The sequence below is a fragment of the Xenopus tropicalis genome, chromosome 2 (genome assembly GCF_000004195.4).
Source record: "Xenopus tropicalis strain Nigerian chromosome 2, UCB_Xtro_10.0, whole genome shotgun sequence".
In the NCBI taxonomy this organism is placed as follows: Eukaryota; Metazoa; Chordata; class Amphibia; order Anura; family Pipidae; genus Xenopus; species Xenopus tropicalis.
Genome location: NC_030678.2, coordinates 137,806,325 through 137,831,877, shown reverse-complemented (window position 1 = coordinate 137,831,877; position 25,553 = coordinate 137,806,325). Strand labels below are relative to the sequence as shown.

The following is a 25,553-nucleotide window of genomic DNA, read 5'->3' as shown; positions in this document are numbered from 1 at the left end:
TTACGATTGTCAGTGGCTTTATTGAATTGTGCCTTGCTTTTAAACTTTCACACAATGTCTTTTAAATAATTTTAAGGAAAAAGGGCAGAATAGGGTATCTGATTACATGTTTATATTTTATTTTTTAAGGCAGGGCAAAGAAGGTGCTTGCCCTGGGTCTTCAGGCTCAGAGTCATATGGCAAGAAAATGCCCATGGTAAAATGATGTACAGGTATAGGACCTGTTATCCAGAAACCCGTTATCCAGGGCCCAGCCTTTCTTCTTTGCCCTGAGCTTTATGATCTTAAGGAAAGGTTGTGGTAGCTTGGATTTAAATGGACTCTTCTGCGTTAGAATATATATTAAACTAGGCATATGAAAGCAGTAAATGAAATGGAGATAAAACTGTTGCACACTACAGTCGCATTATTTGCAATACAGGTCCAGACTGGCAATCTGTGGATTCTGGAAAATCAACTGCCAATCAATGTTGTTGCTGTTGTTTTCACAGTGGTTTAAAGAAAATATATTGGGGCAGAAAGTTTGCACACCGACTTGTTGGAAAGGTGGCATCCCATCAGCCCTGGACTGGCAATCTGTGGCTTCTGGCAAATGGCAGAGGGGCTGCTGTAAGATGCCATAGACAGTTGGAGGGGGCTGTTTGGGCCTCTGTGTAATTGAAATGCCAGGGCCTATTTTGAATCCCTGTCCGGACCTGAAGTGATAGGTAGTCCTCTGTCCTTTTAGAGATTCCAGCTGCTGAAACACAATCGCCTTTTGTTTGAATAATGCTTGTCTTTGTGAAATTAGCAACCTGGGCCCAATGTCTTTCCACTCATCTCTTGCAGACTGTAGTCTCCGCTGGTTAAACAATCTTGCTGTGTGCGTCCTCCTAGCATGATCTAGATCCAGCCTGAGCAGGGGAACTTGTTGGAATGTGTTCATCTTTTCTCTGCAGATGCAAGGATACATAACATTTTGTTGTTTTAGATTATTGATTTAAGCATGAACCATATTTAATTTCCAGTGACAAAACTAGCTCCTGCAGTGCTCTTGCATCTCACAGGAAATGTTAGCGTAAGGTGAAGACACCAGGAATAGCAAGCATGGCATTTGATTTAATGCACTACATTGGCTACTAAAGGGGTGGTTTACCTTCAGGTTAACTTTCAGTATATTATAGAATGGCCTGTTCTTAGTAGCTTTTCAGTTGGTCTTCATTTTTTGTTTTGTACAGGTTTTGAATTATTTGCCTTTTGACTCTCTCCAGCTTTCAAAGAGGGGTCACTGACCCCAGAAGCCAAAAAACTATTGCTCTGTGAGTTTACAATTTTATGGTTACTTTTAATAATCTTTCTATTTAGGCCCTCCTCTATTCATATTCCTGTCTTTCTTTCAAATCTCTGCCTAGTTGCTAGGTTAAATTGGAACAAAAAGCTAAATAATTTAAAAACTGCAAATAATACAAAATAAAGACCAATTGCAAATTGTCTCAGAATCACATTCTCTATATCATACTAAAGGTTATTGTAAAGGTGAACAACCCCTTTAAGATTAATTTTCAAGGCCAGGTGCAGGGAGTTATGTGAGAGATTGTGGCAGTTATCCCTTGTGCAGGCTTTTCAGCTGAAGATGCGCGCAGCTGGTATTGTATATTTTAGACAGTGACACAAAACACGAGTGTTCTTGCGACTGCATTATAAACTGTTTAGCATACTACACAAAACTGCCCATTTCATATGGAACCCTGAGTCACCGACTCCTAAAGATTAGTGATGAACAAATTTTTTCGCCAGGCATGGATTTCCAGCAAATTTCCACATTTCACCATTGGCGCATAGCTTTGCAAAACTCCAGCCAAAATCCGTCGCGAAAAAAAATTGTTGCACATCACAAAAATTTACGCAACAAACGTGTTTTGTGGATTTTTCACCAAAACGGGACAGATTCCATTATCACTATTAAAGATCAGTTCCTTGCTTTTTCCCTATTTAGGGGTATGTTGCTTTAAAAAAACCAAAAAAAAACCCCAGTCTTTACTTACGTTGTCAACAGACTACAAGATTTTGAGGCAAATAACGGGCATTGTCATAGAGTAGTCCATCATTGCCTCATTCCGCTCTGGTTATATGGATGATACCTGGACCAAGGTAGTATATTGCCACTCTACACATGAAAGTGCCCTTGTTTTTATCTGTTTGTATTTCTTTCTTTTTTTTTCCTGCATTGGATTAACAACTTCAGTTATGATCATATTGGACCTTCTACCGATCTACCATTGTATTTAATGTAAGTAAAACAAAACCTGCGTATGTATATTAAATTAACTTTGCTTCTTAATTATTGTTCTGTTCATTTTTTAAAAGTCAAAGGGGTCTGGCTAGAGTCATGGTTAGGTTTGTTTTCCTACTTGTTTCATGTAGTGGGTGATTTACCTGCCTAACTACCTACCTGTCATTGGACTAGATCAAGTTAAAATGCTGATGGTAAGAAAGACAAATGGAGCTGGGGGGGCCTCAAGGCTGGAGGCACATGGTGAGATTAGTCGCCCATGATAAACCTTTACTACCATTTGTGACTATCCCAACGGCCATTCACATTCTTGCTGGTGGGAAGGCTTTTTGGGGAGATTAGTCCCATGCAGTAGCGAAGATTTATCGCGGGAGACTATTCTCCCTGTCTGCCACCAGCCTAAATGTGTATGGAGATCCTTTGCTTAGGGGATTTTTATATGCCTTTGTAAGATGCCTTTACTGGGGGAAAGCAAAACAGTGCAAAAAATGGCCAGGATAAACTCAGCCTGTTCCAATTCCTTTTTCAAAGGAGAGAATAAACATGAATGTGGGGCTTTCAGTGGAGTTGTATTCAGTCGTAAAAACATTCCATTGTCTTGGAAGTCACGGCAATAAACATGGTTATAACTAAACTTCCCATTAATGTGGTAATTATTTATTTGCACTTGGTTTATTTATTTGCATTTGGTTCTGTGTTTTATATATTCTGAACATTCCATGTTAGAAAGCAGACGTAAGCCCTGCCTGGCTAGTTAGAAATCATATTGATGAATCATTGCTATAGGACTTTTCCAAAGTGCTAGTACAGATATAGGACCTGTTATCCAGAATGCTTGGGGCCTGGGGTTTTCCGGATAAGAGATCTTTCCATAATTTTGATCTCCATACCATAAGTCTGCTAAAAATCATTTAAATATTGAATAAACCCAATAGGCTTGTTTTGCCTCCAGTAAGGAATAATTATATCTCAGTTGGGATCAAGTACAGGTACTGTTTTATTATTACAGAGAAAAAGGAAATCATTTAAAAAAAATTAGAATTATTTGCTTATAATGGAGTCTATGGGAGATAGTCTTTCTGTAATTCGGAAATTTCTGGATAACGGGTTTGCAGATAAGGGATCCTATACCTGTACTTGCCTCACTCAGCAGCAGCAAACATGTCCCAGTGACACCTTGAATCTTATCAGCTGTTTCTGTTCTACGATGTGCGTGGGTCCTGAAATCAGCAATACTGAACCCTATTGATGTGTTACCATCCCAAGGTTTGCAGGTACTGAAGCTAGCAGCACCAACCTAAAGAATTATCCTTGGGTTATTTCTCCTCCACAGTGATCAGCTGTAAAAATTAGAAGGGCCTCCTACTGTACAGCGAGTTTCTACTACCAGATCATGTGCAGGAACAGACGGTACCATTTGTAAAGGGGGTGGATAAGGTAACGGCACAAAGTTTGAGCAGATCTAATCAAACAAAGCAGTGCAGCCTGGGCATGAAGTTTATGGATAATGCCTAAATAGTTTAGTTATTTATTATAAAAAATATTTACACAAAGTGAAAAATTATAGTTTCCCTTTAATTAAACTATTCACTGTCTGTATGTTAGTTTTTTCATTTTCATTGCTAGTCAAAAACTGCTAGTGATCTTGACATGTCAACACATCCTGTTGTATTGCCTTTACACAGCAGCTGGGAGGTTAGGCAATTGCCTAGATATAGATAAGGGTTTACATGTGAATATGACTTTTGTCTGATCACAAGAAATTTGGCTGCAAATGCAGCAGGCCTTGTTGCTCTGGTCTCACTTAGCCACCAGGATAAATCAATGATGTGCATAATGAGTAGTATTATGGTGCAGCCCCGGTGCTGGGCCAAAAAGTACCTGCCCCCAAGGCAAGCACCTCTTGACTTGACTCCCACTTGCCCATACCACCGCCACCCCTGCTCCCCCTGTGCAGTGCTCCTGCTGGGGCAGGTAGGAACAGAGCCTATTACACTAAAATCTTGTTCCCCCTGACAGCTGTGCCCTAGGCAGCTGCCGATCCTGCCTTCCCCTAGTTTTGGCCCTGGCAGCCCCTGTCACATTTGATTGGTTCATCACTGGCCACACTCACCAATGGAAGATATTAATATTTTACTAGTTTTTTTTAAGGTTATGTATCTCTCCCTTCAGGTTTGCAGTTAAATTGCTAGCCCTGGGTTCTGGCAAAAGTAATAATAAAGAAATTGCAAAAATTAAGTATTTTATTCTTTTTTTTATTCTAAGTCCCTGTGTGTGCAGCACTCTGCTACTTTAAAAAAATAAATAAATAAAATATATATATATTATAAAATACATATCAGTGATTTATCTAGCTTATTGCAATTATAAAATAGGAATATAGTTATATATTTTTAAAGGGAACATGACACCCTATGGGAAATGGTTTCTGTAAGTCATGATAAACATCATGGTTTCCTTTCAGTCTGTGGAGTCGAGTCTGCACAAAAAAAAAAAAAAAAAATTATATATATATATATATAACAGTCCACACGACAGCACCACACTCCAAAATCTGCTGCTCTGCAGCTGCCCCTGTGCACGGGATATCATATCAATATCAAAATAAAACAGCCAGCACCAAGGGTCTTTGTGTTTCAAAAAATCTCTCGTGTATTATAATTGCATGTACAACCGACGTTTCGGTCCCTTTGGGACCTTTTTCAAAAGGGACCGAAACGTCGTTTGTACATGCAATTATAATACACGAGAGATTTTTTGAAACACAAAGACCCTTGGTGCTGGCTGTTTTATTTTGAGATATATATATATATATATATATATATATATATATATATATATATATATATATATATATATATATATATATATATATATATATATATATATATATATATATATATATATATATATATATATATATATATATATATATATATATATATATATATATATATATATATATATATATATATATATATATATATATATATATATATATATATATATATATATATTCAAAAAGTTAAAATAAAGTTTTCTATTCATACGTAACCACAAAAGCATTAGTGAAGATATAATATTATCGTTTTCTTGTTCTTGGTATGTTGTGCAATTAAAAATGACAAACCTGCAACAGGCATATGGCCCAGCATGGCCACCCGCATCATGAGTGGGTGCAGAACTTGTCAGAGTGGTGCATCTTTGAACTTATATTATTGGTTCTTCCATCGAGGGTGCGGCTGCAGGAGTTGGAAACGATTTTCTCGGCAAGAGTTGCCCTTTAAGCTCCTAACTACAAGTTTTTTGCTTCCAGTGGCCTACTACTTTGCCATCAACTGTTGTTGCCCTTAGTTGTTTCCACTTTACTTACAGTAGACCAGGGAAAATGTAGAAGGGCAGAAAGTGGACGCACCAATTTGTTGGAAAGGTGGCATTCTCTCAGGCTGGGCAGGTGGATACTGGCAAATGCCAGGGGGGCTGCTGTAAGATGCCACAGACAATGACTATTGGGCTGGTGGGGGCTGTTTGGGACTCTGTGTACTTAAAATGCCAGGGCCTATTTTGAATCCCAGTCTGGGCCTGCATCTTATGATTTTTACAATGGTGGAATTCACTAGGGGCCAGATTCATGAAATCACGAGTTTGAATCCCAAATGGGATAAATTCGGATTGGATACGATAATTTCTTAAGATCGCAAATATCACAAATATGCTTACGAAAAAATCATATTAGTCATGATAATATCTTATTGGCGATCCAAAAGTCACAAAATTTTCGTACCGAACGATCGTAAAATGCAGGAAAACCTTTCTGACTTTGATCCTTCTGTGCATGATTTTGGAAGCCTCCCATAGGGCTCAATGGCACTCTGCAGCTCCAACCCGCCCCAAGGAAAGTCTCCCATAGGGCTCAATGGCACTCTGCAGCTCCAACCCGGCCCAAGGAAAGTCTCCCAAGGGTCAAGGCACTCTGCAGCTCCAACCGGCCAAGGAAAGTCTCCATAGGCTCATGGCACTCTGCAGCTCCAACCCGGCCCAAGGAAAGTCTCCCATAGGGGCTCAATGGCACTCTGCAGCTCCAACCCGGCCCAAGGAAAAGTCTCCCATAGGCTCAATGGCACTCTGCAGCTCCAACCTGGCCAAGGAAGTCTCCCATAGGGCTCAATGGCACTCTGCAGCTCCAACCCTGGCCCAAGGAAAGTCTCCCATAGGGCTCAATGGCACTCTTGCAGCTCCAACCTCGGCCCAAGGAAAGTCTCCCATAGGGCTCAATGGCACTCTGCAGCTCCAACCCGGCCCAAGGAAAGTCTCCCATAGGTCTCAATGGCACTCTGCAGCTCCAACCCGGCCCAAGGAAAGTCTCCCAATGGCACTCTGCAGCTCCAACCCGCCCAAGAAAGTCTCCCATAGGGCTCAATGGCACTCTGCAGGGCCCAAGGAAAGTCTCCCATAGGGCTCAATGGCACTCTGCAGCTCCAACCCGGCCCAAGGAAAGTCTCCCATAGGGCTCAATGGCACTCTGCAGCTCCAACCCGGCCCAAGGAAAGTCTCCCATAGGGCTCAATGGCACTCTGCAGCTCCAACCTCCAAGGAAAGTCTCCCATAGGGCTCAATGGCACTCTGCAGCTCCAACAAGGGCCGTCTCCCATAGGGCTCAATGGCACCCTGCAGCTCCAACCCGGCCCAAGGAAAGTCTCCCATAGGCTCAATGGCACTCTGCAGCTCCAACCCGGCCCAAGGAAAGTCTCCCATAGGGCTCAATGGCACTCTGCAGCTCCAACCTGGCCCAAGGAAAGTCTCCCATAGGGCTCAATGGCACTCTGCAGCTCCAACCCGGCCCAAGGAAAGTCTCCCATAGGGCTCAATGGCACTCTGCAGCTCCAACCTGGCCCAAGGAAAGTCACGATACCGAAGCTTGAATGAATCCAAAACTTTCGTACTCTGCGCAACAATATGATTTTGTCGCACAAATTTTGTCGCAAGGTATGAAAAAGTTGCGGAAAATACGCTTGGAGCATTCATGGATTAGTAAATGTGCCCCTAGGTGTGAGTCGGTGCCTCCATTGTACTGTGTTTGTTGCTGGGCTGTGTCCTTAACTGGATATCTGTGTCAGTACTCGGTGTGGCTTAAATGAACTATTCCACCAATTCCAGTACCACTAGGAGTGTCAGGATACTTTTTGCCCATAAATTGTATGTGGTTAATGAATTGGGCAATGTGTCAGTAAAATAGGGATAGTGTATGCATGATAAACATTCCGCACTAATTAACTTGTTTTTGGTAAAACAAAGGTTGTGTTTTTATATCAGTGTGTTATGTGTGTGCAGTGATAATACTTCTCAATGTGCAACTGCCACTTATATGAATTATATTCATATAGTTTCATTAAAAAGTTAATACACCTTGTGATACTGACACGTTCCTGTGAAAATCCATAGTTGTGACATGCAATACTTACCAGCGATACTTACCGAGGAACGTGTCGTTATTACTTTAATAAGTTTTTATATACTTATGCACATATTGTACAGAGGGAGCAGAGGCACAAAAGATAAAATCAAGAGGCATAATTTGGAGGTGTGTAATGTAATAGCAAAGACTTTTTCTTAAATTAAGAATATACCCCCTTTCTGACATGAGCTCATACAGTTTATACTTCAAAAAATAAATAAATAAATAAAAAAAAATAAAAATATATATATATATAAATATCTAGCTCTCTAATTTTTTTGTTTTGTGCACAGATTCCACAGATTGAAAGGAAACCTCGATGGAGTGACACTATTTCCCAACTGACAGTGTAATACAACCTCCCTCAACTTGTTTCACTGTGAAGCAATGGATTCTGGGACTTGCAGTCCCTCTGCTTTCCATCCATCACTTCACAATGTAACAAGGTGCATTACACTATAAATATAATTCCAACACAAAGTCCCAAATTCAGTGTTATTACCACTCCATGGACATGTCAGGTTCTCTTTGACCTCCAAAGTTCCAAAATTCAAATTGTCACTGGAAAAAACTCCAAAAATGGGAAACAGGAAAAACACAGAATATAGTGTAGCGTTCAAATAAAATACACATGCCCTTATGTTATACACTCGCACCAAGTCAGCATTAAAGATCGTCAACCTCAAAAATAACTTTTTGCCTAAAATAAAAAAAACACAATTCTAAGCAACCTTCCAATATCAATTTGTTTAGTGCTTTAAAAGTTATGTGTAAATGTAATTGCTATTGAAACCAGTATTTGCTGAACTCCTGGTTGTTTCTTTTTAAACAATGTTGCAAAGGTCAGTCTCCTCCAGCGAGTCAGGTCTGTCACTCTGCTGCTTGTGTTACGTTATTTCTACAATCAGAGCCACCAGACAGAGAAAAGGAAAAGTAGACACTGCTTTTGATAGCAATTATTTACACAAATAACTTAAAAATCATTACAAATTTGTAATGAATGTATATTGCAAAGTTGCTTACAATTTTTTTTTTTTTTTTTAACAAATTTAAGTTAACTTGTCCTTCAAAGCTGACATATTGTGTGAAAAACAATATTGGGCCAATGAATTGCACTCATCTAAATAATAGAAGGAATGTGCTTTTAAAAGTAGTGTATTGGGCTGATTTATTGAAATTTTCTCCCAAAACCCTACTAGTCCCTCCCACCTATTCCACTTCCCACTGCCTCCTTTCCCTGGCTGGCGTCCCACTGCACTGTAGGATAAGAACCAATTGGCAGCTAGGCTAACCTGATAAGGAACTGAAGCCTGCCATTGGTTATCCCCCCCCAATGTGCTTCTGGCAGGGACTGTTCGGACACGCCCACCCCTCATTTGAAACACAGACAGAAACTTAAAAGGATCTATAGGGAGCTCCAATAAAGGAGCCATTTTTACAGAGGATTCATTTTTAGCCCAGAGTGAAACCAGCACCGTATATTATTCATAACTGCCTACAAGGTGAAAGGTTTTTTCATTTATCCCAGGGGTCCCCAACCACCGGGCTGCGGTCCAGTGATGGGCCACCCGGCACTCCTTACACAGCGGCACACGGGCGCGTATATTGCGCATAACTCCACAGCAGTGCGTCATACATGTCGAACAGTGATCGTCTGCATGGTCTGCTAATTACTACCCCCCCCCCCGGTATTTGAAATGCACCCCCACTTATCCGTTGAAAAATTCTTAATTGTAAACTGGTCTCTGGTGGTTAAATTTCCCAAGAACATTATTCCAAGAATCCAAACCTTATAAAAAAAAAACAGTGATGTTGTAATGTATTAGAGAGAAGGCTAAATTGTACTGGATATTGATGCTGTTCTTTTCATCAACTATAATAGTTGATTATACTCACAGCTATATATATGGGATTGCCCTTATAATTTCCAGTGGGCAATAAATGTATCTGCAGAAACATTTTAAATCCTCATCATTTGTTTTTGTAAGGTTTGGGTTATTGGAATAATGTTCTTGGGAAACTTATAACACAAGGGTGTGTGTATTTATTCTCCCCTCCCCTATTTTCCATTTTTGGAGTTTGTTTTTTTTTTTCCAATGATACATTTTGGCATTACACTGTGAGCCTCAGGCAAATGCCACACAGAGTGGATTCTGGGCCTGTGGATAAGTGCAAGCCAGGAATCCACCCCTACACTTCTGATCTGTTGTGTCTGTACCTGGAGCAATTGATTTGGCCTGGGCGCAGGTACACTAAATGGAATTTGAGAATTGCAGCAGTACCATTACTCCTATTTACTCCTATCAAAGACCCCAGCTTTAACATATCATATCCAAAGTGGTGACTCTCCCATTGAGACCTTATTCTCTATGCCAATATCTTCATAATTATGTCCCATTCCAACTTAGCCTGTTGTTTGAGCCTTCCAGCCCAGCCCTGGAGCTCCCTTCTGCCCTTAGACATGAGTGGGATTGCAATCAAGGATCTAAAAAAATTCCCCATCCTTATATACTCTCCAGGCTTTACATGTTCATGTCTTCCAAATGGGATGTGTGTATACTGTATAAACTCTCAGTGGGCCCGGTGTCAGTGGGCCCTCCAGCTTCTGACCATTTGGCCTACTTCATAGTCATTCCCTATTTCTGAATGGGAACAAAGAGGGAAAATAGATGGAAGGCTAGTTGCTAGCATGTAACTAAGAAAAGGAGGAAAAATATTTTGGAGAGAGGGCCCATAGTATAAGGTTTACTGGTGGGCCCCTGGGGTTCCACTCTGACACTTGGGCTGTGGCTGCCATATGATTTACCTAAACTACTGCTCAGGGAAATCTAATTCTACCTTCATCTACAGGTACCTATATAATTCTGGCTTTACCATATCTTAAAGCAAGTTTGAGTTGGGTAATGATGCTTCTTACAATTGCTCTTTAATACACCCTACCTCCCCTCATTGCACTGTGGTAGCCCAGCATTCTGTGAGTGTCAGTGCTGCAAGGTTGGCAGAAGGATTATACAAGCAAAGAGAACACTATCGCACACCAGCGCAACTGGGTAATGTAACTGGGCCCAGAGGAATGCAAGGAAAGAATTAAAGGACAATCACAGAAGTTGGTGCTTCCAGGCCGTCTCACTGTCAGCAAGGGCTGCAGTTATGTTTGTAGCCATTATATCTATGCTACTAGCCATTCTGTGCAGTGAGTTACATAACACAGCTACCGTTTGGGTCTGCCCCCTGCTTTCTCTATAGAAAGTCATGTCAGTACAATACATTTGGGGTATTCTAAGGCCAATGGAAGCAGCACTGGCTGGTACTTGGCACCGCGCCTGCGCACTGTACGTTCTGCGTGTTTTCTCCGAGGGGAAGGACGGGCTGCATGGCTGCACAAGACTCACAAGCAGTTTTGTACATAACTATGGAGACAAACAAATATTAACACATCATTTGTTTTAAGAAACTCGCAGCCTGAAACGTCGAGGTCTGGGGTGTAAAACTCGATACACGACAATTTGTTATACTCCCGGCAAAGAAGCTGCTTCTCTTTATATCCAGTAGCAACATGCCGACTTTGGAAGGAAAGCGCTTTGCCGTGCGATTTTTATTGATTGCACTGCTTCTAATGCAACTTCATAAACTATAGCCGCCTAAATCATGTGAGGGAGAGTGGGCCCTGCCCTAAACTTGTACATGAGCAGCAAGAACAGAATCCCTCCGCCCTCACAGTCACAGCGCCCGGCTCTCTATCAGCTTCACGGCTCCGTCTGTGCCGGGTCCTAGCGGAGCGCATAGGGTTAACGCTCACTGTTTCAGGTGGGCGTGCTCCTGACGTCACCAGCCTGTTACATCACAGCTCGGAATAGTATAAGGAGCTGGATTCCAGCAAAGTAAGTAGCTGATTTGGCAGCATCTCCTGAAAGAGCAGAAGCACAGGGTAAGTTCATCATCTCCTCATCGGCAGGTCAGAGCGCTATAGCTGTAGGCAGGCAGCCCGGCCACACTCCCTCACACTGGCCAATAAGGAGCTTGCACTTCGAATGGGACACGCGTTAGGTAGAGTGACGTATACACTGTATAATATCCCCTGCCCTCTGATTGGTATTAAGCCCCCAACTACCTTCCCCCTCCCTGTACAACTTCATGTTACCCCCCATACCCCATGGTTTGTCCCATTTAATAGCTACCTAATCCGCCAATTGGCAAAATGCAATGTCTCCTACCCGTCGTGCCCTGCAAGTCTCCAGCCTTTCTCCTCTCGCTTAAGCCTGTGTCTGCAGCTGGCACGGAACTTTCCTCTTCCCTCCAGCCTCCCCTGCCCTCCAGCCTCCCCTTCCCTCCAGCCTCCCCTGCCCTCCAGCCTCCCCGCCTCCCCTGCCCTCCAGCCTCCCCTGCCCTCCAGCCTCCCCGCCTCCCCTGCCCTCCAGCACTACGTGACTCAGTGTGAGCCTCCTGCTTCAGCCCCCATGCCCACACAGGGTGAAGGGGCAGCACACAGGCGGGAGGTGGGTGGGTGTTGAGGTGGGTGAGAGGAGGCAGGCTGTAGGAGACAAAGGGCTAAGTTCTGCCACTTTGAACAGTACAGCTTTCCCTGCCCTGACACTCAGTGTTGCTGTTTCCATTCCTCACCTGCCCCCAGCATTCCCTGACACCCAAGTACTGTGTATCTGCCATATGCCCAGATCCCCTAACTGCAATGTGTTCTGCACATCAGTCAGTGCTGCCCTCCTCATCCCTTTAGTACTGTGGGAACAGCATATGCCCTTATCTCTCTACAACAACTCCAACAACTGCCATTGTGCTACTCCTTACCATCTGGTTCTGTAACTCTCCCCCATTCTGTTAGTACTGTGGCCGGTATTTCATCTGCCTTCACCTCAAAGGCAACGTGCTTTCCCTCCACCTGCCACCCCCTAGTACTGTTCCATCAACCCAGAATTCTGTCCCTAGAGACTTGTTATTGCTAGTTTCTCAGTAAGCTGGCACTGCAGTATTCAAAATAATCATGATTAACCAGATACCTCTTGTACAGTTTAATTAAGCCAGCGGTTCTTAACCTGTGGGTTGACCCTTTCACGGGGGTCGCCTAAGACCATCAGAAAACACATATATCCTATGGTCATAGGAATAATTTTATGGTTGGGGGTCACCACAACATAAGGAACTGTATTAAAGGGTTACGGCATAAGGAGAGTTGAGAACCACTGGTTTAAGCAATTCATTTGCACTGAAACTTTGTATCTGTACACTTCAGGTGGCACTGTTTAGCATCCTGTGATTGGCACTCTAACACTTGCCTTCATCCTACTTTAAAGAAGTGCAACAAACTCATAACATGGCAGTTTCAACTGTAACCTGCTCCCTCCAGCTGGCACTCAGAACTTATCCTCTATCTCAGATTGGCACTGTAGTACTGTGTAACAAGCCCATACATTTTTGGAATGTATGCTGTAACCGTCACTTCCAGCTGGCACTCTGCAACAAACCCTGCCTCTCTGACTGGTACTGGGAGGCTGCAGCCCCCACCAATTAGCAAGTTATACAGCCCATCCCTAAAGTTGGCTTAGGTTTCCTGTCTTGTGCATCTAGAAATGCACTCAGATTGTGCTACTTGGTGCTGATTCTCAGCCTGCAGATAAACGCAAAAAATAAGAATATGCATTTCATAATCATCTCCTTGTGCTTACGCCTGAACCAGTGCATTGGCTCTGGATGCAGACACATGGAAAAAGCTGTTCGTAAGTGTGAGTGTAGGGGCTTACTCAGCCCCATGTGGCCATAGCCCAACCAGAACTAAATGCATTTTTTGGGACATCAAAATGCATCTGTCTTCATTTGCACCTTAAAAATGCAGCTTGTTGTGTTTAAAAATGACAATATGATACAGTACAATAAAGCAGAATAAAATGGTTCCTGTTTAGGTGTGCTAAGACCTGTGTCCCAAATGTACCCCAAAGGCACACAGACAAAAAGCCCACGTGTAAGAGTCTTCATTTACCAAAATAACTTTCTGTATTTCTATATTTTCTGAGAAAACTCTGAGTGACTGCAGGTGTACTGGCTGATAAGTGCCTCTCAGACTCCCTGTGTGCTTATCAGTACGTGCTTCTGTCTGTTTATACGAAAGATACTTTTACTTGCTTGCTTTTTGCTTTTATAACTCCCCGTGTGTAGGCTTATCAGACTAAGTATTGCAAGTTTAATGACCTGTAAGATAAGCGGCTCTGTGTGCATATATATATATATATACCTGCATTCCAGAAAATAAACTGGTAGAAATACACTAGAAAGCAATATTAGTAAGGCTAATGGGACATGGATCGTTTTCTCCTCTGTCACCTTTATTTGTGTGCCCAAGCGGGTGCAGGATCTGCCTGTTGGCAAACACTGTGGATTTTGGTGCAGAAACACTAAAGTATGAATTTCCATGCCATGTTTCCAGATAATGAAGGCAGAATGAAAGGCAGTAGATTGCTGCATGATTGACCATAATAGGGGCAATAAATGTGTGCCAGCATGGTTTTACACACAGTAGATCTTGATAGATATATGTAATTGCCTTCTGTGAGGAGGTGAGCAGGAACTATGTTTTTAAATCATTTGATTCAGTACCACAGAAAAAAAAATATTGGCCTGGAACATAATATTTGTCTTGGATAGAGAACTGTCTAAAGCAGTGCTGTCCAACTTCTATGGTGCCGATGGCCGGAATTTCTCTAGCATACATGGTGGAGGGCCGCTAATGGAAGCCAGTTTTGACCACTCCCCTTTTTGAAACCACACCTATTTTATCACAATGGTGGTAGCACAGCAAAATCCCAAATGCTTGATCCTTACTGTGGGGATAACAACCATCATTCATATGTGAAAGAATTATGTCATATTAAGATATACCCTTAAATTCCATATGCCTCCTCCTCCCCTTTGGATAGCAGAGCAACCCCCAGTACATAATTACACACCTTAGGGACCATTTAATGGCTATTTCCAACTGCTAACAAACTCCCACAACAAACCCCTGACAGGTTCACCTCCCACAAGCAGCATAGGGCAAGCAGAGTATGGCACACACAGGCAGCACTCTGCCTGTCCTATGCTGTCTGTGTGTGCCATACTCTGCCTGCCCTACCCTGACTGTGTGTGTGCCATACTCTGCCTGCCCTACCCTGACTGTGTGTGTGCCATACTCTGCCTGCCCTACCCTGACTGTGTGTGTGCCATACTCTGCCTGTCCTATGCTGTCTGTGTGTGCCATACTCTGCCTTCCCTATGCTGCTTGTGTGTGCCATACTCTGCCTGCCCTACCCTGACTGTGTGTGCCATACGCTGCCTGCCCTACCCTTCCTGCGTGTGCCATACTCTGCCTGCCCTACCCTGACTGCGTGTGCCATACTCTGCCTGCCCTACCCTGCCTGCGTGTGCCATACTCTGCCTGCCCTACCCTGCCTGCGTGTGCCATACTCTGCCTGCCCTGCCCTGCCTGCGTGTGCCATACCCTCCCTGACCTATGTTGGCTGTATGTGCCATACTCTGCCTGCAGTGCAGTCTGAGGTGTGAAGAAGTGAACAATGCGGGTGATTACAGTCTGAGCCTGAGGTGTGAACACTGCAGGGGGTGAACAATGCAGGAATTAAAAGGTGTGAAAAACACAGGGGATTACATTTTTAAACAATACAGGGGATTACAGCCTGAATCTGAGGTGAGAACCATGCAGGGGGCCAGTTAATCTCAGTACTGATACCATTTAAAGCCATCAAAGCAGCCAGACAGGTGGGGGGCCACACAGAGGCCCGCGGGCCCGCCAGTTGGACAGCACTGGTCTAAAGGATAGATTACAAAGGATAGATACAAAGAATAGTGTCCCTGGCCCTTTGCTTTTACATTTGTTTGCTAAAGGGATTTTGTCACAGAAAACATGTTTTTTACAAAATGCATCAGTTGAGCACTTCTCCAACAGAATCCTGCATTGAAATAATTTTTCAAAAAAGCCCAAACCGTTTTTTCACATTTAATTTTGAGATTTAATGTGGGGCTAGATATATTCTTTTTCCCAATTACCCTCAGCCATGTGATTTGTGCTCTGATCAACTTCAGTCTCTCTTTACTGCTGCACTGCAAGTTGGAATTCTATAAACCACCCCCCCCCCCCCCCCACTTCCCAGAGAGGGATTGCCTCTTCTGCCTACCCCTAGTTCCGTCCCTGCCCCTTCCTTTTTCACCCAGCAACTGATCAGCAGAACAATGGAAGATACCAGCTCCCTAACACCGCATTGCTAAAAATCCCATGCCCCATCTAGTGGTACATATTAGATAGCACTTAATTGTAAAAATCCAAGCCTGGCCATGACCCCTCCAGTTACATTGAGTAGGATAAACAGTAGCTTGTTTGAAAGCAGTTCCATTGTGATGTACTGGCTCTTTCTGAAAGTTCAGAATCAGTATATACACACACACACTGGGAGGGTTTAAACATGATTGCTGTCTTTTTCCAGTCCAAACTCACTGTAGAGCAAAGGATGACCCAGGATGACCCATTTTTGTGGTACATTTTTGCCATAGTAACCTTAAAGGAGAAGGAAAGTCATTTTGGCATTTTACTGCCAACAGATCCTCCACAATAGTGCCACCTAGAACGCTATATTTATTCTGCAGAAAGCATTACTATACCTGAGTAAAGAGCCCTAGAAGCTCCCTCCAATAGCAGCTGTCATTTTGGCTTGGTCTTTGTAGTTTCCTGCTGCAGTTATAGCTGTTGGAAGCTCAGATCACACATTCCTAAGGGTGAGGGGAGTGAGATCTTATGCATTCTTATGGGAGGGGGGAGAAGGACAAGGGAGAGAGGAGAAAACTGAGCAGACTTGTGCCCCAAACCTGACAGAGTCCTAAAAGAGAGGAAGTCTGATACCAAACAACAAGTTCATAAAAAAGCGACAAAACATCCTGTGTTTCATTTGATAGAGGGCTCTGTGAGTGCTTATGGCTGTATTTACAGAGACCTTTCTGATTAAGCTTACTTAGTTTTTACCTTTCCTTCTCCTTTAGGGCTCTGGTACACGGGGAGATTAGTCGCCCGCGGCAAAACTCCCTGCTCGCGGGCGACTAATCTCCCCGAGTTGCCTTCCCCCTGCCATCCCACCAGCGGCGGGGCGATTTCGGGAAATCGCCGAAAAAGCCTCGCGAGTCTTTTTCGGCGATTTGCGCGAAATCGCGCCGCCACGTCTGCCATCCCGCCGGCGACTTACATGTTCGCCGGTGGGATGGCAGGGGGAAGGCAACTCGGGGAGATTAGTCACCCGCGAGCAGGGAGTTTTGCCGCGGGCGACTAATCTCCCCGTGTACCAGAGCCCTTAAGGGAGACCTAGGCATAAAGTTGTGCATCCTTATGCTCTTATTCCTGCAGCAATTATCTAAGCAGGCAAGAGTCACAGTTGTGTCCTACCTCCTGTGCATGCAAGTGTGGCTTCCCCATATTCAGGTAGTAATGTTCTGTACTCTGGCATGTGCATTATAGCTATGTAACAAAAGCTTCTGTGTTTCTGCTCACAGTTCTTTAGAAGTGCTGCTGGCTCTGTCCTGTTCTTTGTCCTGGTCGAACAATGTGCCTTTGTGTTGTCTTTCAGTTTTAGAGATCTCAATCCAGGCAGTTTTCTATTACTTCTCTAATGCCACACAGGGCTGATTCTTGGTCTGTGGAAAAGGGCAGACTGAGAATCAGCCCCCACTATGGCATCAGGCTTTTTCGTTGTCAAGTGCAGACAAATGCAGTGGATTTTGGCATGGAAAAGCATACTAATGTGTTTGCTTGCCCAAATCCTTTGCATATACCTGCACCTGACCCATGCCGTGCTGGCAAGGAAGAAGGCTGATGCCAGGGTAAAGCCTCATTATCATCCTGTGTGTTTCTGCAGGCCAAGAATCAGCCCTGTGTGGAATTAGCCTAACATAAGAAAACATTAATATTGCCTGCTAGCTATCCCTGTGTGTAGATGGTGATAGGGGTGGCCTCTGCCTGTCCATGCACATATGGAATATTTGGCCCAGAGACACTTTAGTTGCAAATTTGGTACTGTAGAGGGTTCTATTAAGACTTTCTTAGCTAAAAAAATATCCTAAACAGTAATGGCTTGACAGGGTACAACCTGTTGCTTCTGTATCACAGGCTAGCCATGTCTGTGTCTTCTCCTCCTGTTTATCTCAAACTCCCAGCATGGAAAGTGAAAACCTGCTTCAGCTACAGAACAACAAACTGGAAGTCACTTTAGTTGCATCTCTACTTTTCCAGGGAGTGACTAATGCTAATTTCCAGCAACTTGTGCTGTACTCTGTTTTGCTTGTAGCTGGCACATTTGGTTCTTCTGTTGGACCTTTGACATCATAATCACTATAATTCTTCGCGAAGTGTTGCTACATGCAATAAAACAATATATTCCGTCTTCGGAATTCTTAATTGCTCTGCACTCTGTTGAACTTCATTATCTGGAACCATCAGAGCATCATTGATACCTGCTTTTTATCGGAAAGAACTGCATTTTCATGGATGGGAAAAAATTGCTGCTGTTTTTGTAATTGCAGAGTAGCATAAAGAAGAAACTAAAGAATAATATACATAAATAATTAAGCCCTAAACCTATATAATTGTATACAAACCTGCACAATGACTAGTGTTCATGGCTTCCTTGTGACACTTTTTTTTGTTGGTATTTCACACCGTGGCACAGCATTTCTCATCTATTTAATGATCTGCCTGTGCCACTGTGTAGATCAAGAAAACATGCATCAGTGTGCTTTAAATTACCTATATCTTCTGGGATGTCAGAAGTAGCCATTTCTAATGCTATATAGATAGATTTTATGTGTTATATGTTCGTTTCAAAAGTAATATCTGTACCTTCACTTGCGTTACTAGATATTTGTCATATATAATCTGTATTCCACTAATTCTACTTCTTATTCCTTAATTTTAGAATAAAACAACATGCTGACCCATGGACATTTCTCCATGACCCTGCGCAGCCTGGCCAGATCTCACAGGTAAGTGTAACAAGTGTTATGTATAGCTTTGTGATTCATGCCTTACAGGGTGATTAAACATAAAATATTAATTTTTATAGAAGATATATCTATGAAAAAATAAATCTTTTTAGAGTTAATTCTACTAGATATAGAAGATATACATTAGTTGTTTTAACAAATCACAATTTAAAAAGTCTCTTAAAGGGACAATATATCCCCTTGTTTAACATGAGGGTTATTGTTTTAATTAAAACAAATCAACTAAATTATATTTGCTATTTCTTGAGCTTTACAGGGAAAAAAACAAATTAAACTACTCCTATTTCTAACCTATTGGATATTTAAAGGTAGTTAATACAATTACTAGTGCAAAATTAGCCCCCTGCATAATGGACTGTAACCAAAACAGTAGCAACAAAGGGGTTTGTTTATACAAAGCTTAGTATCTTTACTTCTGTACAGCTTCCAGACACCCTAAGGACTGATTATAAGCTGTGCCAGGCCAAGCTGGCCGTGCACTTTAGGCAACATGTCCAGCCAGCTCGCCCCCCTCCCCACACCCACGCTCGAATACAGTGACGCAGGGTAGTGGGGCCAGGAAACTACAAGTGGTTGCTGGGGGTTAATAAACTGGACATAGTGCATAGGTTTTCAGACCTTTTGGAGTCAAAACATCCGTGACTGCCTGTCTAACTCATATCTGGCTGAAAGTCAGGCAGATATCTGTTGGGGAGGTTTGAATTTCCTCTCAGGCAAGGACCACACTGATAGAGTATGATCTGATCATTTAAAACAAAAAATAATATTTCAAGCTACCCACTATGTAATTCAGTGCCTTGGGTTTTTCCTAAGGAAGAGCTGGGCAGTGTGCAATGAAGGCAGGGAAGGAGACCTTCTCTTTATGAACTTAAGTCAGGGAAGAAAAGCTGGGGTTAATGAACAAAGTGCAGGAAAGGAAGGGTGGAAAAATGAACTAAGGGCTGCCAGGGTATTTGGTGGGTTAATGAACTGAGGGCAGGTAGATAGAACTGGGATCAATTAACTGAGAACAGGAAGATAGGGCTGGGGTTAATGAACTGAAGGTTAGTAAACTGAGGGCAGGGAAGCAGGAGGAAAAGCATGAGTTAAAGATCTAATATTGAATCAATCAACTAAGGAGCCAATGAGTGGAAGACAGGGAAACCTGACAAATGAACAGTGGGCAGTCGGTGAGAGTTGGAGTTGGCCCTCAGGACAGATTTAATTCTGTCCACTAGCTGTATTGCCTTTGGTCAGGGCTAAACCCATTCACTTAAATTTTATACAGCAATTTTCATTAAAAATGCCAGAACCAAAGAATGCAAGAAAGGAAAATTGGTACAAGTGACTCCATTGTGGGAATGTAGAGCACTGATATAAGCTGGCAGTGTTGTACTCCTAGAGGGGCAGGCGAAGGGAGGAGTGCCAGATCTACAAATTCATCTTTTGGCTGTAGCAGTTGGGGTCATGGTGTAATTGAGAAGGAACTTTAGCAGACATAGCAAATTTGGGAAGGGACTGTGGGACACATGGAAGTATATTTATCAATGAGTGAAAGCGTTAATATGATAATACAATTCTAAAAATTCCATAGGAATTAATAAAAAGTGGATGAATTTTTCTGTGGTGAGCTCTAATCTCAGATTTTAATAAATCTGCCCCATGGTGTCTAGCAATACCATAACATTAAGGCAAGGTGAACCCAACAGGAACATAGGGGGTGCTGGGGAGTTGTAGTTCTGCAACATACAATAAAAAATCATATTTTGGGCAGTAAACGGGTAATAGGCTGCTTCAAAGCTATTATAAACTGGACACCACAATAAATAAATGCAGCTGAAGAGAACTGCAAACGGATTTGGACTGATTAAAGATAATAAGTGTTTAAAGAATTCTAGGTGTTCTATGCAGCTATGATGGAAATTGACCTAAGCTGGGGCCCTCTGCATTGACTATAATTCTAATGGCACACTGGCCATTACCTCAGCTTCTCTCCACCTTTGTTTTCACTCCAAGTGGAACGAACCCAATTTGCTCTCACCCACCTAATGCTTCTTGGCACAGCATCGGCCTGTGTGTAGACACATAGTAGGGGATAGATAGATAGTGGAGATAGATTTGTCAGCTTTTCCACCTTATTCAAAAGCCACTATCTCTACTTTGGTGAATTTGTCTTTTAAACAGTTTAAGACAGTTTTTAAGTTTTGTCTTCTAGATGTTATTTTGCTTTTTTTTTTTTATTATTATGAATTCGTATTTAGCTCTTAGTAAATCTGTCAGTGCCATCAAACCCAGTCCTACATCTACCTGAGCCTTGCAATAATGATTTTGCCAGCAGGGATTTGCATTTTATTTGCTGGTTTTTTCACTTCATGGGCATATATTTTTGGAAAGTACATATGAGGAATCCAGAATGGGTAAATATGGCTTTCTATTCCAAACTAGCAAACTACAAAGCTTTCCTTCATTTGAGGTCTCGAAATGCCAACATGGATTTCAACTAGAAATGTCAAACTAATGTGTATTTAGGGGCTCATGGAAAGGAGTGAATCATGGGCACATCCCCTACACTATTCTGCCACTACACTACATCCTTATCTGTAGTCACAAGTGTCTTTCTCTGACCAAAAATTAAAGTGGCGGTTCAGTCGGAATTTAGGGGAATTTCTGTAAATATGAGAGTGTTTTACACCAGTTTTACCACCACTCTTACTCCAATAGAGCACATAAAGGTACACAAATTTGCATTTGCACAGCAATATGGGCCCAATGTGTCTGTACAGAGGCTGGCACCATGCTTATCAGTACAGAGACACAGAAGTGAGGATGGGAATGCCTTGGCTTTGCTCCACCTGTGGAGAAAATGCGAGCAGACAGAATCCAAGGCACAGCCCAGCCTGAATGTTTGTTTATATTCCATTGGTTTACTGATAACATGTTTAATAAATATCTGAATTAAGCAAATGAAGTTTGGGGCCTAAGATCCCCCGTTCAAGTAAATGTTTGTCCAGTCACACAGTGATCTCTTCAGGTGTAATGACTCCTTGCTTCTGATTGGCAGGTTACAGAGGCACATGTTAAACTTATATTTGCGAAGCTGCACAGTGGAATCCGTATTTGACAGGAAGCACAGCACAGAGGCCAGACTGAAAGCAGGCAATGGAAAGGAAACCACAAAATGGGGCATTGCCTTAACCGGGGCCTTACTGGGCATTGGAACAGTCTTGATTTATGGAGTGCCAAAGAAAAGGGTGAGTAGCTGCAATGTATAACAATTAGGGATGCACCGAATCCAGGATTCCGTTCGGTATTCGGCCAGGATTTAGCTTTTTCGGCAGGGTTTGGCTTCTAGAGTCTAAATCCTGGCACAAAGTGGAGAACATAGTGAAAACTAAAGCTATACATACTTAACATACAGAATAATTTGTTTGCTTGGCAAGGTCACTAAGTGAGCAGATCTTTGCCAGTGGCAGATAGTTGTCTTTGCTCAATGACAGGTCGCTACTGCAAACCGCCAGTGTAGAATATGCAATGTGTGCCACTGCCCTTAAGTCATTGGCCTTAAAGGAATACTGTGATGGGAAAACCATGTTTTTTAAAACCCATTAATTAATAGAGCTTCTCCAGCGGAATACTGCATTAAAATCTGTTTTTCAAAAAACACAAACATATTTTTTATATTCAATTTTGAAGTTTCAAATGGGGCTAGCCATATTCTTAATTTCCCAGGGTGCTACATCCATGTGACCTGTGCTCAGATAAACTTCACACTTTACTGCTGAGCTGTAACTGGGAGTGATATCACCTCCCCCCAGCAGCCGATCAGCAGAACAATGGGAAGGTAGCAAGATAGCAGCTCCCAGTAGATTTCAGAATAGCACTCAATAGTAAGGAATCCAACTCCTCCAGTTACATGGGAGTAGGAGAAATAATAGGTTACCTGAAAGCAGTTCTAAGGTGTAACTCTGGCTCCTTATGAAAGCTCAGACTAGGCTGCCTACACACCATTATTACAACTAAGAAAAAAAAATAGAGTAGAGTAGAGTGAACTATTTGTAAACAGTGTAATTTAGAAATAAAGTAGACCATAAAAATGACTTACCTAGGCAAGTCCAAGGCCACAGTCTCCAGTTGGACCATCCCTGGATAGAAAGTGACCAAAATGCAGAAATATTATTATTTAAGCCTTAAGGTGGATACAACCTAAGATCTGCTTGTTTGGCGAGTATACTGTTCAAACTGGCAATGAAGAGGACAGGGAGGGAAGACCCCACAAAATCACTGTACTCATCAACAAGTAGAATGGGGTCTGTGCCCCCTCCCCAACCCAGAAATCATGGTTTTATGTCTCTTAAAGGGGCCCCTCTGCCTTGGAGCCTTTGACTGTAGTACCCCCTGTACCCACCGATGGTGGTCCTGAATACATTCACCACTGGGTCTGATAATATATATATATATATTTTTCTTATAGGTGGCGCAAGCAGAGCTTACAACACATACTGTTGCTACGTCAACCTTTCCTCTATACAGTAAGAAAGATGTAAGCAAACATGCCTCAATGGAGAGCAGAGTCTGGGTGACCTATGAAGGAGAGGTCTTTGACATCACAGAATTTATTGAATTGCACCCTGGTGGCAGCCGAATCATGCTAGCTGCAGGAGGTGCTCTGGAGCCTTTCTGGGCTCTCTATGGAGTGCACAAGAATGAGCATGTGTTAGAGATTCTGAAGGAATACAAAGTAGGAGAACTTAATTCTGCTGAGAAAGATGAGCCAGTGGATGAATCCGATCCTTATTCCCAAGAGCCCAGTAGGCACCCTGTTCTTAAGGTGAACAGCATGAAGCCTTTTAATGCAGAGCCTCCACCCTATATGCTGACAGAGAATTTCATCACTCCAACTGATCTGTTTTTCAAAAGGAACCACTTGCCTGTGCCACGGATCAACCCTAATGACTACAAACTTGAAATTGAAAGACCAAATGGCAAAACGCAAGACAAACCACTTAATTTGACTTTGTCTGATCTGAAAACAAAATTTCCTAAACATGAGATTACAGTCACATTGCAATGTGCTGGAAACAGGCGTTCCGAAATGAGTGCAGTGAAGCCAGTAAAAGGGCTAGACTGGAACAGTGGAGCAATCAGTACAGCGCACTGGGCAGGAGCTCGCCTAAGGGATGTACTGCTGGAAGCAGGGTACACTGAGGACTGTTCCCAGGCTCAGCATGTACATTTTGAAGGATTGGATCGGGATATGACTGGAACAAACTATGGTGCCTCTATCTCATTTCAGCAAGCAATGGCCAGAGAGAATGAAGTTATTTTAGCCTATGAGATGAATGGGCAGGAACTACCTCAAGACCATGGTTTTCCCTTGCGAGTAATTGTGCCAGGCGTGGTTGGTGCCCGGAATGTGAAGTGGTTGGGTAAAATCATAGTAAGCAAAGAAGAGAGTGGGAGTCACTGGCAACAGAATGATTACAAGGGTTTCAACCCATGTGTCGATTGGGACAATGTGGACTTTGCATCTTCTCCATCCATACAAGATTTACCAGTGCAGTCTGCCATTACAGAGCCACATCCAGGACAGAAGGTCACTCCTAATTTTGAAGGAGAATTGACAGTAAAAGGGTATGCATGGAGTGGAGGAGGGAGGGAAATAGTGCGGGTGGATGTGTCTGTGGATGGAGGAAAGACATGGAAAGTAGCAGAATTAACTGGAGAGAAACAAAAGACTGGGCAGGCCTGGGCATGGAAACTATGGCAGCTAAATGTCCCATTTCCTTCCAACATCAGTGATTTCACGATTATTTGCAAGGCTGTGGACAGCAGTTATAATGTACAGCCGGACACTGTGGCCCCTATCTGGAACTTGCGTGGTGTACTGAACAATGCGTGGCACAGAGTCCATGTTACAGTGGACACAGAGTAGCCATGGCAGAATGGACCTTTTCATTGGTGTGGGCTGCATTTATGCATGGCCACCTTCTGAAGCTCTTTGGGTTATAAATTCCCATCCCTGAGGTGTGGTGTCTGGAATCATTTCAAGGGCAAGCTGAATTTGCTTAGCAACGCATTTTTAGCTGCTTTTATTGGATACTGAAATATTCATTCTAGAGCAGCAGAGACATGTTGCTAATGGGGAATGTACAGTATTGGGCAAATCTATGGAGTCTGTGTCCCACTCACAGCTTTGTCTGCTGTGAGTAAAAATAACTGGATTTGAATTTTAGGAGAATGGATCATCTTCAGTGTATTTATTATAATTTTTTTTTCAAATAAGCCATAGCTTTTTCTTTCATAGTCTTTTCGCATGGACACAAACAGTACAGTGTTTATGTGCAGGGTTACTCCTGTCTCTTCAGACGGCAGTGTTGCACATTACTGGGACAGTGAAAAGCTGTCTATGTTAAGTTTAAAGGAACAGTAACACCAAAAAATGAAAGTGTATAAAAATAATTAATATATTATGTACTATTGCCCTGCACTGGTAAAAGTTGTGTGTTTGCTTCATAAACACTACTGCAGTTTATATAAATACCCTGCTGTGTTGCCATGGGGGCAGCCATTTAAATTGAAAAAAGGAGAAAAGGCACAGGTTACTAAGCAGATAACAGATAAGTAGCATAGATTCCCATTGTATTCTTCACTGTTATCTGTTATCTTCTTATGTAACCTGTGCCTTTTCTCCTTTTTTCAATTTAAATGGCTGCCCCCGTGGCTACAAAGCAGCTATTTCTATTAACTACAGTAGTCTTTCTGAAGCAAACACACAACTTTTACCAGTGCAGGGCAACAGTACAT

General features: G+C 42.6%; 1 protein-coding gene across 1 annotated transcript; it reads left to right on the top strand.

Annotated features, from left to right (window-relative positions):
- Positions 1-11,631: 11,631 nt before the first annotated feature.
- Positions 11,632-24,940, top strand: suox (sulfite oxidase). The gene is given in 4 exon segments (NM_001127099.1): positions 11,632-11,655; positions 18,683-18,749; positions 21,811-22,000; positions 23,221-24,940. Coding segments are annotated over 3 exon segments (1,707 nt in total). The 5' UTR covers positions 11,632-11,655; positions 18,683-18,693; the 3' UTR covers positions 24,682-24,940.
- The last annotated feature ends 613 nt before the right edge of the window (positions 24,941-25,553 follow it).